This window comes from Phyllostomus hastatus, unplaced genomic scaffold (genome assembly GCF_019186645.2).
Source record: "Phyllostomus hastatus isolate PE091 unplaced genomic scaffold, TTU_PhHast_1.1 phas_contig_1048, whole genome shotgun sequence".
NCBI lineage: Eukaryota > Metazoa > Chordata > Mammalia > Chiroptera > Phyllostomidae > Phyllostomus > Phyllostomus hastatus.
Genome location: NW_025333513.1, coordinates 798,743 through 813,958, shown reverse-complemented (window position 1 = coordinate 813,958; position 15,216 = coordinate 798,743). Strand labels below are relative to the sequence as shown.

Sequence of the window (15,216 nt, the reverse complement as noted above, 5' to 3'; positions counted from 1 at the left end):
GGGTACATGCCTGGGTTGCCAGCCAGGTCCCTGGTTGGTGGCATGCAAACAGCAACTGATTGATGTTTCTCTCCCCCACTGATGTTTTCTCTCTCTCTTTTTCCCTCCCTTCCCCACTCTCTAAAGTAAATTTTAAAAATCTTTAAAAAAATTACTGACCCATAAAGACAGAAAGCTCATAAATGTTTGCCAGGACTGGAGAAATGGGGAATGACTGCTTTTGGGGTGATGAAAGTGTGTTGGAACTAAGTGATGGCGGATGCACAATACTGTAAATGTATTAAACACCACTGAATGGCACACTTTTACATAATTAACTTATCACATAAACTTAATCTCCATTTAAGAAAAGTGGTCTACAATACACATATTTTAATAGTAATTCAATGGAATGATATGCAACTGCTAAATATTATATTTTTTTAAAGTAATGACAAAAAAGAAATGTTCTCAAATATTAGTCAGTAGGAAAAAATTAGGTTACACACTAAATGCCAAATCTGGAAAATAACTTTGTGTCCTTTAATATTTGGATACATACATTATTAGCATGTCTATATACAGCAGCATAAATGTTTTTCTTCATATTTTCTGTATTTTCTATGTCATATATTTTTTATTATTAGAACAAGTATATTTTAGTTTATTTTTTTAAAGATTTTATTTATTTATTTTTAGAGGAGCAGGGAGGGAGAAGACAGAAAGAGAAACATCAATGAGTGGTTGCCTCTCACGTGCCCTCCCCACTGGGCATGTGGCCCGCACCCAGGCCTGTGCCCTGACTGGGAATTGAACTAGCGACCCTTTGGTTTGCAGGTCGGCACTCAATCCACTGAGCCACGCCAGCCAAGGCGGAAGAAATATATTTTAAATATTTTAATCACAAATAACTAAGTTTAGGGATGTAAATGATTTACAATTTCAAATAAGAGAATAAACAAATCATATGGTCAAACTAAAATCAAATATATCAATAATTACATCAAATGTGAATAATCTAAAGATGCCAATTAGAGGAGAGAAATTGTCTGGGGAAAAAAACCATGGCTCAACTACATGCTGTATACAAGAAATTCAAAATATAATTATTTAGGTAGATTGAGAGTTAAAGGCTAGAAAAAGATATATCATGCAAACGTTAATACCAAAGAAAGTTAGAGTGGCTATATTAATATCAGACAAAGTAGACTCCAGAGTGAAGAAAATTCCTAGGGAACAGATGGTCCATTACACACTAATAAATGGGTCAATTCACTTACAAGACACATCTTAAATGTTCATGTACCTAACAACAAAACTTTAAAATACGTGAACCAAAAACCGACAGAACTAAAAGAAGGACGACAGATTCAAAACGGAGGTCGGAGACTTCACCATTCCCCTTTCACTAACAGAGAAAACTAGTAGACCCGCCCGCAAAGAATATTTATAAAGATACAGAAGAACTGAACAGCACCAACCAACTGGATCTAAACAGCATTTAAAGAACAGTACACTCAACATTGTCAAAATACACATTCTTCTGAGGCACACATGAAATATTCACCAAGACAGACAATTATCTCCTGCGTCATAAACACTTTAACAAATTTAAAAGAACCCAAATCATACAATGTCTCTGACCATAATGAAATTAAACTAGAAATAACTGATTATACAAGAATAACAGAAAAATCACCAAATATCTGGAAATTTAACAACACACTACTATATAATCCATGAGTCAAAAAGAAGTCTCAAGGAAAATTAGAAAAGATTTTGAAGTTAATGAAAATACAGTATTTCAAAATTTGTGATAAATGCAGCTAAAAGCAGTGCTCAGAGGGAAATTTATAGTTGTCATTGACTAAATTGTTTGTGCTCTCCCCACCCAATTCTTATGCTGAAATCTAATCCCTAATTGTACTTGTGACCTAATCACCTTGCAAAGGTAATCAGGTCACAAGGGTAGAGCCCTTATGAATGGGATTAGCGCCCTTATTAAAAAAGATCCCAGCCCTGTTGGTGTGGCTCAGTGGACTAAGCACTGGCTTGCAAACTGAAAGGTCCCTGGTTTGATTCCCCATCAGGGCACATGCCTCAGTTGTGGGCCAGGTCTCCAGTTGGGGGTATGCGAGAGGCAACCTAGAGATGTTCTAGGAAGCAGCCCCCCACCAGACAGCAGATCTACCAGCACCTTAATCTTAGATTTCCTAGGCACCAAGACGGAGAAATAAATTGTTGCTTACAAGCCATCTAAGCTATAGTAGTTTGTTACAGGAGTCCTAGTTGACTAAGAAAACAGTATTAAACACTTACATTATAAAAAAAGAAAGTTCTCAGATCAATGGCCTTAGCTTCTATCTTAAGAAATGAGAAAAATAATAAAACAAACCCAAATCAAGCAGAAGGAAGAATATAAAACAATTAAAAGCAGAAATCCTGGACAATGGTGTAGGGATTGACTGTGGGAATGGAGGGTGGGCTGGGTGCAAGGGGACAAAGGGGGAAAAATTGGGATAATACATTTTTTTTAAAAAGCAGAAATTCATGTAATTGAAAACAGAATAGAGAAAAAGCAATGAAACAAAAGCTGATTCTTTGAAACAAGCAATGAAATTGAGAAACCTGTCAATATTAGAGAAAAAAGAGAAAACATAAACATCAAGAATGAAGGGATTATCATTACAGATATATAAGGCACTGAGATAAAAAAAAGGATACTATAAACAACTCTACTTAGATAAATTCAACAATTTCATGAAAAAGACCAATTCCTTGAAATTACCCAGTCACCCAAGGTAAAATAGATAACCCTGAACAAATCTGTAACTATATAATACATTGAATTGGATTTTAAAACCTTCCAAAAAAAAGAACCCTCCAAGACCAAATGATTTCACTGGCAAATTCTTTAGAACACCACCAATTCTATATAACTTATTATAGAAAAAAACTGATACAACTAGAGTTTCTAGAGCTACACTGCCCCACAGGACAAGACACTCACCACATGTAGCTAATGAGTACATGAAATGTGGCTAGAGTCCCATATTGAAATGTAATATTTTGGCTATACTGAGCTAAACAAAAAATATTACTAGAAGTTTTTAAATCCTCAAGACTTAGGTCAGAAATAGCTGCTTTCTTAATCACTTCTGATTTCTAAATATAAAAGAGAAACTGTAAAACTGTAACAGTAAAGAAAAATTAGAAAACATTCTAAGGAAAAATGACTTCATAACTACTAAGCCAAATCCTAACCCATTCAGGATTCAATTGTTTTCAAGATCATCTCAAAACAAATTACAAGCAAACCTCTTAAAAATCTTAAGAGGAAACTGGAAGGACAATGATCACTACAAAGCAAAACCCGGAGGTTAACAGGCTCTCAGAATTCCTACTTGTGCAGTATTGACATTCTCTCTGTAAAGAAAGGAAAGCATAAGCTCTTCAAAGACAACAGGAGAAAAATAAAGACAGCTTTTAAAAACAAAGGTATTCTTTTCATGATAAAGATTATGCACAAACTACTTTCTAAATGATAAGTATCTCTTGCCATTCCAAGGAAAAAGCCATTACAACTTAAGTGGCTAGTGTCAAAACGTCATTACAGGAACAGAATGTAGTTCATTTTTCAGTAAGAAAATATTCTCTTCCAGAGGGGAGAGAAGAGGGAATTTCAGGGGAGAATGGGAAGGGTTTACAGGAACAAATTTAAAGGACACATGGACAAAAACTAGGGGGAGGGTGGTAATGGGAGGGAAGTGAAGAGGGGAGGGTGGTAATGGGAGGGAAGTAAGGAGGGATGGGTGGGTGGGCTGGAATGGGAGTAAAAGGGAGAAAACTGTACTTGAACAATGATTAAAAAAAAATATATATCCCCCTCAATGATTCTCTTTTTATTACAAGACTACTGATAGGTTTCTAAAAATAAAGTAACAAGTACATTCTGAGCAGTATTTAAGACAGATAAACTACAACAGAAAAACTAAGGTATCAGATAAAGTTTAAAAGACCTATATGCTCATTATTTCAGATCCTAATCATTCTGTTAAAAAAAGACCCACATATTTTTCAGTAGTTTTATAGCACACCCAGAAAAATTAGGTATCCACCATGACTTGAATATAATTATCTTGCTTCCTTATTTATAAGACTTATGCTCTGGTCTGATTCAGTGGCAAGGATACACAATGGCATTTACTCAAAATTCCCATTACACAACTACTTGGTAAAACCTTAAAAATTTCTTACCTGAAACAATTTCAGCATTTATGTGAACATTTTTTTGTGAAGGGAAAATGTATTGAGTTGGCCAAAAACTTCATTTGATTTTTTCTGTAAGATGGCTCTAGTAGGCTTAGTTGCCTTGAACTTCCTTCAAAACAATTTTGTTACACTGTATTGTGACGGCTGTCATATCAGCATGCATTAAGAAAATTGGTGAATTTTTGTTTGGCCATCTTAATATTAAAGGTGGAAGAAAATATACGTTTTCAGATTATGCTTTATTATTTCAAGAAAGGTAAAAACACAGACTTCCAGCCAAGATGGAGGCATAGGTAGATACACTCGGCCTCCTCGCACAATCAAAAGAAGGACAACAACAAATTTAAAAATAAAACAAAACCAGAACTGCCAGAAAATTGGACTGTATGGAAGTCTGACAACTAAGTAGTTAAAGAAGAAACATTCATCCAGACCGGTAGGAGGGGTGGAGATGGGCAGCTGGGGAGGAGAGGGCTCTTGGCAAAGTGGCAGCTGACGGAGCAGGCAGTGCCACAGTTGTGTTCAGATAGAGGGAGAGGAACAACTGGGGTGGATTGCGCAACGTAGGGTTCCAGCATGGGGAAATAACGCCACAAAACCTCTGCCCATAAAAATTTGTCGGGGGTTGAGGTGGCAGGAAAAACTCCCAGCCTCACAGGAGAGTTCACTAGAGAGAACCACAGGATCCCAGAATGTACACAAGCCCACCCACCCAGGAATAAGCACCAGAAGGGCCCAATTTGCTAACGGGTAGTAGAGGAAGTGGCTGAAAGCCAGCAGAGAGCCGAGCAAGCAGCATGGTTCCCTCTCTGACCCCTCTCCCACAGATAGCACCAAAACAGTGACATGAGTTGCCTTGCCCTGGCAAATACATAAGGCTCGCCCTACCCCCCGAATTATTATGTAGCAGGCACGCCAAGACAAAAAAAATACGGCCCAAATGAAAGAACAGATCAAAACTCCAGAAAAAATACAACTAAGTGATGAAGAGATAGCCAACCTACCAGATGCAGAGTTCAAAACACTGGTAATCAGGACGCTCACAGAACTGGTTGAGTATGGCCACAAAATAGAGGAAAAAGTGAAAACTATGAAAAGTGAAATAAAGGAAAATGTACAGGGAACCAACAAAGAAGGAAACCAAGACTCAAATCAATGATTTGGACCAGAAGGAATAAATAAATAGTCAACCAGAACAGAATGAAGAAACGAGAATTCAAAAAAAATAAAGACAGGCTTAGGAACCTCCAGGACAACTTTAAACATTGCATCATTGGAATCATAGGAGTGCCAGAGGGACAAGAGGAAGAGAAAACTTATTTCAAAAAATAATGGAGAACTTCCCCAATCTGGCAAAAGAAATAGACTTCCAGGAAGTCTAGGAAGCTCAGAGAGTCCCAAAGAAGTTGGACCCAGGGAAGCACACACCAAGGCACATCATCATTACATTAGCCAAGGTAAAAATGAAGGAAAGAATCCTAGAAGCAGCAAGAGATAAGGAGACAGTAACCTACAAAGGAGTTCCCATCAGACTGTCAGCTGATTTCTCTAAAGAGACCTTACAAGCAAGAAGAGGCTGAAAAGAAGTATTTAAAGTCATGAAAAACAAGCACCTACATCCAAGATTACTCTACGCAGCAAAGCTTTCATTTAGAATGGAAGGGCAGATAAAGTGCTTCCCAGATAAGGTAAAGTTAAAGGAGTTTGTCATCACCAGGCCCTTATTCCAAGAAATGTTAAAGGGACTTATCTAAGAAAAAAAAGATAAAAAACACAGTAAAATGATAACAAACTCACAACTATCAACAACCGAACCTAAAAAATAAAGCCAAAACCAAAACCAAACTAAGCAAACAACTAGAACAGGAACAGACTCACAGAAATAGAGATCACATGGAGGGCTATTCAGGCGGTAGTAAGAGAGAGGAGAATGGGGAAAAGGTACAGAGAATAAGAAGCATAAATGGTAGGTACAAAATACACAGGGGTGGGGGGTTAGAAATAGTATGAGAAAGGGAGAAGCTAAAGAACTTATATATTTTATGACCCATGGACATGAACTAAGGTTGGGGAATGATGCAGGGGGCGGGGGGGGGAGGGGTTATACAGGGCAAAGGGGAACAAAGGGGAGAAAAAAATGGGACAACTATAATAGCATAATCATTTAAAAAAAGAAAAAGAAAGGTAAAAATATAACTGAAACACAAAAAAAGACTTGTGCAGTATATGGAGCAGGTACTGTGACTGAACATGTCAAGAGTGGCTTGCCAATCTTCATGCTAAAGATTTCTCACTGGATGATGCTCCATGGTCAGTAGACCAGTTGAAGCTGACAGGGATCAAATCAAGAATAATTGAGAACAGTCACCATTATACCATAATGTCAGTGGGAGATAGCTGACAAACTCAAAATATTCAAAACAATCAAGTTAATGGTGAAAATAAAAAACTGTGTCTTTTACTTTATGGACAGAAACTAAATGGACTTTTGCCAGTAGATACTCCACTGCATAACTTTTTCCTCATTTTTAATATTTCTGATATCAAGATGTATCATATAATCAAATGCATTCATTTCATGATAATGCTGTAACTTTCCTCCCACAAGTGGTCATTAAACCAATGATATCTTTTAAAATTACTGTCACATAAGAATCAAATAAGTGCAAGAAGTTTATTTGTAAATGTTTCACTATGATAGGGCTGTAACAGTCTTTAGGTAAATGAATACTTTTAAACTAGACCCAGCCTCACCTATAACACTTACCTATGCAAACACGTAAAAAAAGGATTATATAGTTTTTTAAAATTTTATTTTTCAATTACAGTTTACATTATTATTTTGTATTAGTTTCAGTGTACAGCAGAGTGGTTAGACAATCATATATTTTACAAAGTGTTTCACTCATTTCCAGTACCCAACCCAACTGGCATCATACATAGTTATTCCAGCATAACTGACTGTATTCCCTGTGCTGGACTTTACACCCTGTGACTATTCTGTAACTACTGATGTGTACTTCTTAATCCCTACACCTTTTGCAGCCAGTCCCCTACCTCCCAATCCCTCTGGCAACCATCAGTCTGTTTTCTGTATCTATGAGTCTGTTTCTTTTTTTTTTTATTATTTATTTTGTTCTTCAGATTCCACATGTAAGTGAAGTCATATGGTATTTGTCTTTCTCTGACTGATTTATGGTTAAGATTTCATTCTTTTTTGTGGCCAAGTAATAGTCCATTATAGATATGTACCACAGCTTTATTACCTACTCATCTATTGATGAGCATGTGGGTTACTTCCACATCTTGGCAATTGTAAAAATCACTACAAATAAACATAGGGATACATATATTCTCTCAAATTAGTGTTTTGGTTTTTTTCAAATATACACCTAGAAGTGGTATCTCTGGGTCTTAAGTCAGGTTCATTTTTAATTTTTTGAGGACCTTCCACACTGTTTTCCACAGTGGCTGCACAAATCTGCATTCCCACCAACAATGTACAAGGATTCCTTTTTCTCCACATCCTCGCCAATACTTGTTTTATATATATATAAAATCAATATATATATAAGCAAATATATAGAGATTTATATATATATAAAAGCAAATTATGCCTCAGTATTTAATCTTTAAAATGGTTGGTTTTACAACTATTTATTTTCTTTTAACAATAAGCATATTAATGTTTTAATAAAGAATTATATTTTATTTCAAAAATTCTAGAAGAATGGTCAATCTCAAAATTCAGAATCTTTAGAACTTAACATTCCAGATCAAAGAATTCTCTGTTAACAGAAGGGCTGTAGCTACCATAACCAAAAAAAAATATGCTGCTTTCAAATTATATTACTGCCCTTCTACCAAATTATCACATAGCTATTTGGCCTACAGAGAAATAATAAAACTACTGATAAAACAAACACTACTAGCACTAACAGCATACATTAAGATTATTTGTAACTGAATTTCTGATAATTAAAATATTTGATGCTTCATGCCTGCACATGCAAATTTTTTTTCCTATGCTTTATAGATAGATCACTGTTTCATCTGATATCTTGATATTCTATGTTCCACAGAAGTTCAGGACCCAAATATCTGCATTTTAGAGGTTAATCTTAACAGTACAGCCATTCCACATTGCCCTTGACTCATGCAGAACTACCTGGACACGGTCACTAAACCATCACTATGCCCCTGGTGGCAGTACCAAAGAGAGGCTTCCTTCTCTGAAGCTGAAATAGCTTGTCACCTTATAAACGTAACATAGACTTTATAACATAAAAAATAGTTATGGATTTCAGATTTCATTTATATTTTGAAATGTCTCTTCTAAAAACAATGCCCATAGAAGTCACAATCAACTTAGGTAACAACATATTTTCTGTCAAAAAAGAAACCTGTTCTTGGCCTGGCTCACTTCTTTGAGTATCATCCTGCAAAGTGAAAGGTTACCAGTTCAATTCCTGGTCAGGGTACATGCCTGGGTTGCAGGCCTGGTCCGCGGTTGGCGTGTGTGAAAGAGGCAACCAATTAGTGTTTCTCTCCCTCTCCTGCCTATCTCTAAAACTAAATAAAATCTTAAAAAAAAAAACCCAAAACCTGTTGTTTTCAAGGGCTACTCATACTTCTGATATTAGAGAATTCTAGAGATCAGAATTGAAACAGAGCATCTTGTTCAGGATTTTCTAGAATTAAATGAGGTAGGCCTTTTCAGTCCAACATAAAAGAGAGATGTTTTAAAGTTGGGGTGAATAGGTAAAAAACTGGCAGAAATGTCAAACAGAAGAGCATCTACACACAAAACATCTGTGTGGAACCTAGAGAAAGTCTGTAAGAAACCAGAGCTTCTTTTATAACACAATTGCTTAAAATATAGAAGAATGAGGTGAAACAGTCCTGAAATACTAGCTAGGGAGGACATTCTAGAAAATGGAGAAGCCAGAAAAAGTATTTAATAAAGGTTTTAGGAAATAAACATAGTGGTTTACATAGAGCACCCAATAACTTTCATAATATGTGGGACACACAAGAAAAAGTCCAACTATTAATATAATGAGAATAGTTTGCACAACATCGATGTAACCTGGCAGCCAAGGAGAGGGGACTGGAATGCGCATGAACGATGATGACTTCACAGTACCAGTCAGTGGAGGTAGCAGACGCCATTGAGTGAGTATGTGTACTGTGTGGCCGTCACATTCAAAACGACTAAGCGAGTAGAGCAACAAATCTGCATCAAATTTTGTGTTAAGCTTAAACATCCCTCCACGGAAACTATTCGAATGACTCGGAGGATGCAGCAATGGCCAACTGTTGATTGGCAGCTTCATCACAACAACATCCCTGCTCATGCATCACATCTTTTACAGAGTGTTTTTTGGGCAAAACATTAAATCACCCAGGTGACTCAGCTCCCTGTAACCCAGATTTGGTGTCCTGCAACTTCTGGTTTTTCCCAAAACTAAAATCACCTTCGAAAGGGAAGAGATTTCAGAATACAGATGAGATTCAGGAAAATACAACAGGGCAGCTGATGGCAATTGGGAGAACTGTGTGAGGTTCCAAGGTACCTACTTTGAAGGGGACTGAAATGTTTCTTATATCTTGCATCTTCTTCAATAAATGTCTATTTTTCGTATTACATGGGTGGATGGAACTTGAATTACAGTTTGGGAGCTTAATAAGGGAAGTTCCATTTCTAAACTCTGGGAAACTAAATGAATAGTGTATAAGTATGTAATCTACACATGAAATGTTCCTAGGGACCCACGTGAAGTATTTAACGTGGGAGAAGCCCTCATCAGCACACAATAACAAGAGGATAACAAAAGGATACTCTGATTATTCTCTTAACCTTGTTGACCTTAGCTTAATTTAAGGATTTGTAAGAAATTATTACAGTGCAGGGGTAAATCTCTTCTGTAGAATTTTGGGAGAGTACTCTGCTGAGAAGGGGGAGGGGGCATTTTACTATTGGTACCAAGACTAAAATGGAGACAACTGCTCATGCTCTTACTTTTTCCCAAGAGTCAACTGTCCTACAGGAACTGTGTATCTCCTAGCAGGCAAGAATTCCTTGAAAAAACACTGATATTTATCCAACTACCTAAGACACGTCCTGCCAAACTCAACCCCACCTCCACTCCCATTCAGTATGGAAATGGAAAGTGGACTTCCTCCCCAAACCCTGACAAGTATCAATACCCAGGAGCCAAAGTTTTCCTGAGAATCCCATACAGTACTGAGGACCAAATTAGTGAACTACTTTTGTATTTTATAACTATAAATCATGCCTAATTTATAATTTTTACTGAATCTTAGACAAATCATTAATTATCTCAGGTGTTAGTTTCCTTATCCATAAAATGTTACTAATACTCCCTTCATAAGATAATCAATATGCAAAAAGCCCAGGACAATGCCTGACATACAGCAGGTATCAGATAGCATTGCTTTTATCTAAGAAGCAAAACTTCATAAAAGGAAGATAAAATAAAATGTTTGGCTTGAAAATATACCTGTTATAAATCAGATACTTAGTGCTACTCAACCAAGGGAACCCAAGGGATATGTGTGTGTGTGTGGGGGGGAGGGCTAGCAGTAAAGATGGGAATAAGAAGTTAGAGGTATGTCGTGAGAGAGGGCCAAGTGTCTTATGCTACGCCCACCTCACGAAGAACTTTCCACACATCATCCCTTGAGAGACTGAGAGCACAACCAACCCAAAATGGGGAAAGAGAACCCATTTGTAAATTATTAAATACAGCAGAAATTTCTTTTGAGGAAGAGAAATGAGCTGAAAAACCCTAACTGTTATTATAAAAATAAGACTGGATTCTTTCTACAGAAGATCTCAAGACTATAAAGAGACCACCCCACCAAAACCAAAACAAAAAAATACAAGGTTTATTGTTAAACAGAAAGATAAAGTACAGAGAAGTTACCTAACTTGTCCAAGTTCACACCCAGGCAACCAAGTCCTACATTCCAAATTCTTACCACCAACTACATTCAATGAGCTAACAAGCTAAGAAGAATGAGAAAAAACAAACAAACAACAACAACAAAAAACTGGGAAGAGCCGATCATGGGCAACATGGCAGGTTTTCCCCCCATGTGTTCATAGTTGTGGTTTTTTATGTATATTATATGCACTTTCTGCCAGTTAACATCTCTATTATCATACTGTGTTTTACAATCAACAGTAACCTAAATTCAATGAAATACAGTAAGTCTGTAAAATTAAATTCTATTCTATAGCAGATAAAGGGCTTGCAAACTATACACCACCGAGCCCTGGAGGTCAATGGAGCAAAGTAACTCCAGCCAAGGAGGCTTTCAACTCAACAAAACCAGTTTCATTTTTATCTTGTCCCCTTATTTGGAGGGGACATTCATATATGCTACTATCAAGGAAAGTATTCCACTGATTAAAAAAACAGCTTAAAAAAAGCATGAAATCAGATAATTATTAAGACCCCCCAAAGCTTTTAGATTTCATAAAGTCCTGACAGACAAGTCACAGACTACATAACCAAGAAAGGCTCTGAACATTTTACTGCCTCCACAGCTAGTATGTATTTATACACTATCCACTTCTAGAATTTGAAGGGATGTTACATGTACAAATTTACTGTCCCACTTACTGATAATTATTTTTAATTTAACACTAAACACACACACGGAACAAGACTAGTATTCTTGAACACTAAGAAGCAGTATCTTTGCATCAAAGGGACTTTTTAAAAAAGTCATGTATGTTATTTCTTCTCCCTCCCTTAAAAATGCTAACATTCATTTTTAAAAATCTATTGAGTAGCTACTCCCTGCTTTGCACTGAGTTCAGCTTTTTGAAGAGTTACAGAAATAAATGAGACATGTATGTATCACCTTAAATTTTAAAGATGATATGAGTCGTTTATCATATTAACTGGGTGGTAAGAAGTAAAGTACCAAAGAGAGGCAAAGGACAGAAAGGGAAAGAGATAATGCAATGAGCTAAGCAGTGGGAGAAACTACTTTCAAACATGCCGGTAAGATTCTTGAGCCATGGCTGGTGTGGCTTGTTGGGTTGAGAAGTGGCCAGCAAATCAAAAGGTCATCGGTTTAATCTCCAGTTGGGGCACATGCCTGAGTTGTGGGCCAGGCCCCGAGTTGGGGGCGTGCAAGAGGCGACTAATTGATGTTTCTCTCTTTCTCTCTCCCTTCCCTTCTCTCTAAAAATAAATAAATAAAATCTTAAAAAAAAAAAAAAGATTCTTGAGAGGTAGCCTGAAAACAGAGTCTAGAGGGAAGAGACAGATAATCTCTCTCCATTCTGATACCTGATTACATGTTCCTTTGCTATTCAACAAATAGTTCACAGCCTAGCAGGAGAAAAGGGCAAGTAAACAAACACCTCAAACACAATGTGTTAAGTACAACAACAAGCATGCGTATAATTGAATGAAAAAGGGAAAGATACATTTCCTTGGAGTAGTGGGAAGAATAAGCAAGGGGAAAGGAGGGAAAAGGGAAGGGTGACTTGACTTCAAGGTCCTAAGGATGTGTAGGAGTTTACTGGAAAGGAGAGAAAAAATATTTTAGGTAACGAAAACAACATAAGCAAGAGCATGGAGAAGTGAAAGCAAGTGGCATCTTTGGGGACTGGCTGCAGGGGAGTAAGGAGGTGACTAAAGATGAAAAGTGAAAGCAAGGCTAGGCCAAATCGTGAGGAGCGGTAAGCCCCATGCCAAGGAGCTTGGCTTTATCACAGCAGGTGCAAAAGTTTAGGCAAAGAACGATGTCACATAAGCACTATGAAACACCTTTTCTAACATTAAATATTTTTGAGGCTGTAAAAATATTTAAAGTTTCCACTGTCTGCAAAAACATGAGAATATTAATTCCAAGACTCCTTCAAATAATCCAAAGGTCCCACTAGTCATAAGACCAGTTAAGAGCTCCTTGAGGGCAACAACTGTTTGCTATCTATTTTTCTTTGGATTTCCAGGACATTGGGATATAGTGGAACCAACAGGGATTGATCTGTGATTAAGGACAATAAGATAGAACAAAAACAAAACAAAGATGATTCCAAGGTTTCTGGCCTGATCATCTCACTGAAGTGCCAATGGGAAGAATGTAAGTTTGCCTAGGAAATGTTAAAATTCAGAAATCTACAGAATACCCAGGTGTTCTGTCCATAAGCAGTTCATACACAGGTTTGGTGCTCCACAAAGAGTTTGCAGTCAGAGATATGAATTTGAGCATCACCTTGTATGCTCTATACTGCCGACAAATGAAGCTGTGTGGGTAAAACGAGGTCACTGAGCATGACCAAAGTCCAGCTCAGAATCTAGTACTCTCAAGGCAAAGATAAGACTAGAAAGAGAGAGCAAGAACATTGAGAGAGGGAATAGAAACAAAAGAGGTATTATGTGACTCTAGGAAGGTACACATGTCAAAAAACGTTTAGAGTATGGTGCCAAATGATAGAAGGTCTGTTAGTATAAAGACTGCTAGATCTGGAAACTGGGCAGTCACTAAAAAACATTTCACTGGAGTGGATAAAGAACAGATTGGGTTGGAGAATAAATGGAAAACAGTAAGAAATGATGGTGAGTACAGATCACTTTGTTCAGAAAGTCTGGCAATGAACAGAAAGCCTGAGAGGTATTAGTAGCTTGCCAGTCATCAGGGTGAAGGAAGTATGCACATTTTGTGCAGTATCTTTGTTTTATGACTTGTATCTAGAAATTCTGTGAACAAAGACTGCCTTCAGTGTTCTTTTAGCACCTACTAGATTATAGAATAAAAATAGCAACATTACTAAATCACTGTTTACAATGCAAGATATATCTTGTACAATTTACTAAATTTTAACTAAGACCCTCGTGTAAAAAGGAGAGCACTAGACTGAACCCAGCAGTCATTAAATTCAAGTCATTTACCTGCACGAAGTGACTGTATGTTTAAGAGAGGCCACGCCCTGTTATGTAATTTGACAGGTTCTATGAGCAACACTGGGGGTGCAGTAAGATGTTACCTTAATTCCTTCACCCTGGGCTGCACGGGGACATACTCACCTCCATAGTAGAGTCCTGTAGCAGTGCACATCCGCCACTGTCCCTGATACATTCCTGCTCTGCTAGGGCTGCACATCTGGACGCTGACATCTGCAATCTCTTGGGGCTCTAGCGATCTCACCATCACCATATTCACGTGTCCAAACTGGTCTCCCCCGACATATTTAAGACAAACCCCTGGAGGCCAGGCCTCTGCTCCTGAGTTCAAGCAAAAGAAAAAAATGTTAGGTAATCAGTGGTCCTCTGCTTGGTGCAGTTCATTACCAAGCCATAGAAGAGGCCTCCTTGTTTGTCTCTCACACAGGTAATCCTGCCCACATATCCCTAAGCTATGTAACACCTCACATGACTGATCACAGGGAATTTATCAGAGTAAATAACCTCTGACCAACAGGCTATCCCTACGAGAAAACACAGAAAGCAGAAACAAGGCAGTTCCTCAAGATTTTCAGGTGACCCCAGGGAAGGCCACACATCACGCTAAATCTGTAGAAGCTAAAATGATACACGTGAAGAGCCATGAAGACAAGCACAGAGCCATGTCTTTGGAGGACTGCTTCCTCTGCTAAGAGGTAACACATGCCCATTTTCACTAACTTTTTAAGCTGAAATTCATAGTATAAATATGTCTGACTGTCCCCAGTTTTTTCATCCAAACAAAGGGGTGGAACACATAAGGAGTAATTTCGATGATAATGTTTTCACTTTAAAACCACCTTTCCCCTGATGTATGACTTTGCCTCTAGAGTCCTTAATTATGAAAAGACCTAGGCTCGAGGGACTCTGTAAATACGAGACAGAGGAGTCAAGTGCAAGTTCCATGTGCAGGGAAAACATGGACAGTTTCGAACTCCCCTGATAACAACACAATGAACTGTGTGGGACGGCACCA

The 15,216-nt window shown here is 37.6% G+C and overlaps 1 protein-coding gene across 1 annotated transcript in view; it reads right to left on the bottom strand.

Moving 5' to 3' along the window:
* ILRUN (inflammation and lipid regulator with UBA-like and NBR1-like domains) overlaps positions 1 to 15,216 on the bottom strand; it is a 106,757-nt gene that overhangs the window by 45,067 nt on the left and 46,474 nt on the right. Inside the window, exon 3 of the mRNA XM_045835018.1 lies at positions 14,325 to 14,522. Coding sequence (XP_045690974.1) covers positions 14,325 to 14,522 — 198 coding nt within the window. The remainder of the gene's footprint in view (positions 1 to 14,324; positions 14,523 to 15,216) is intronic.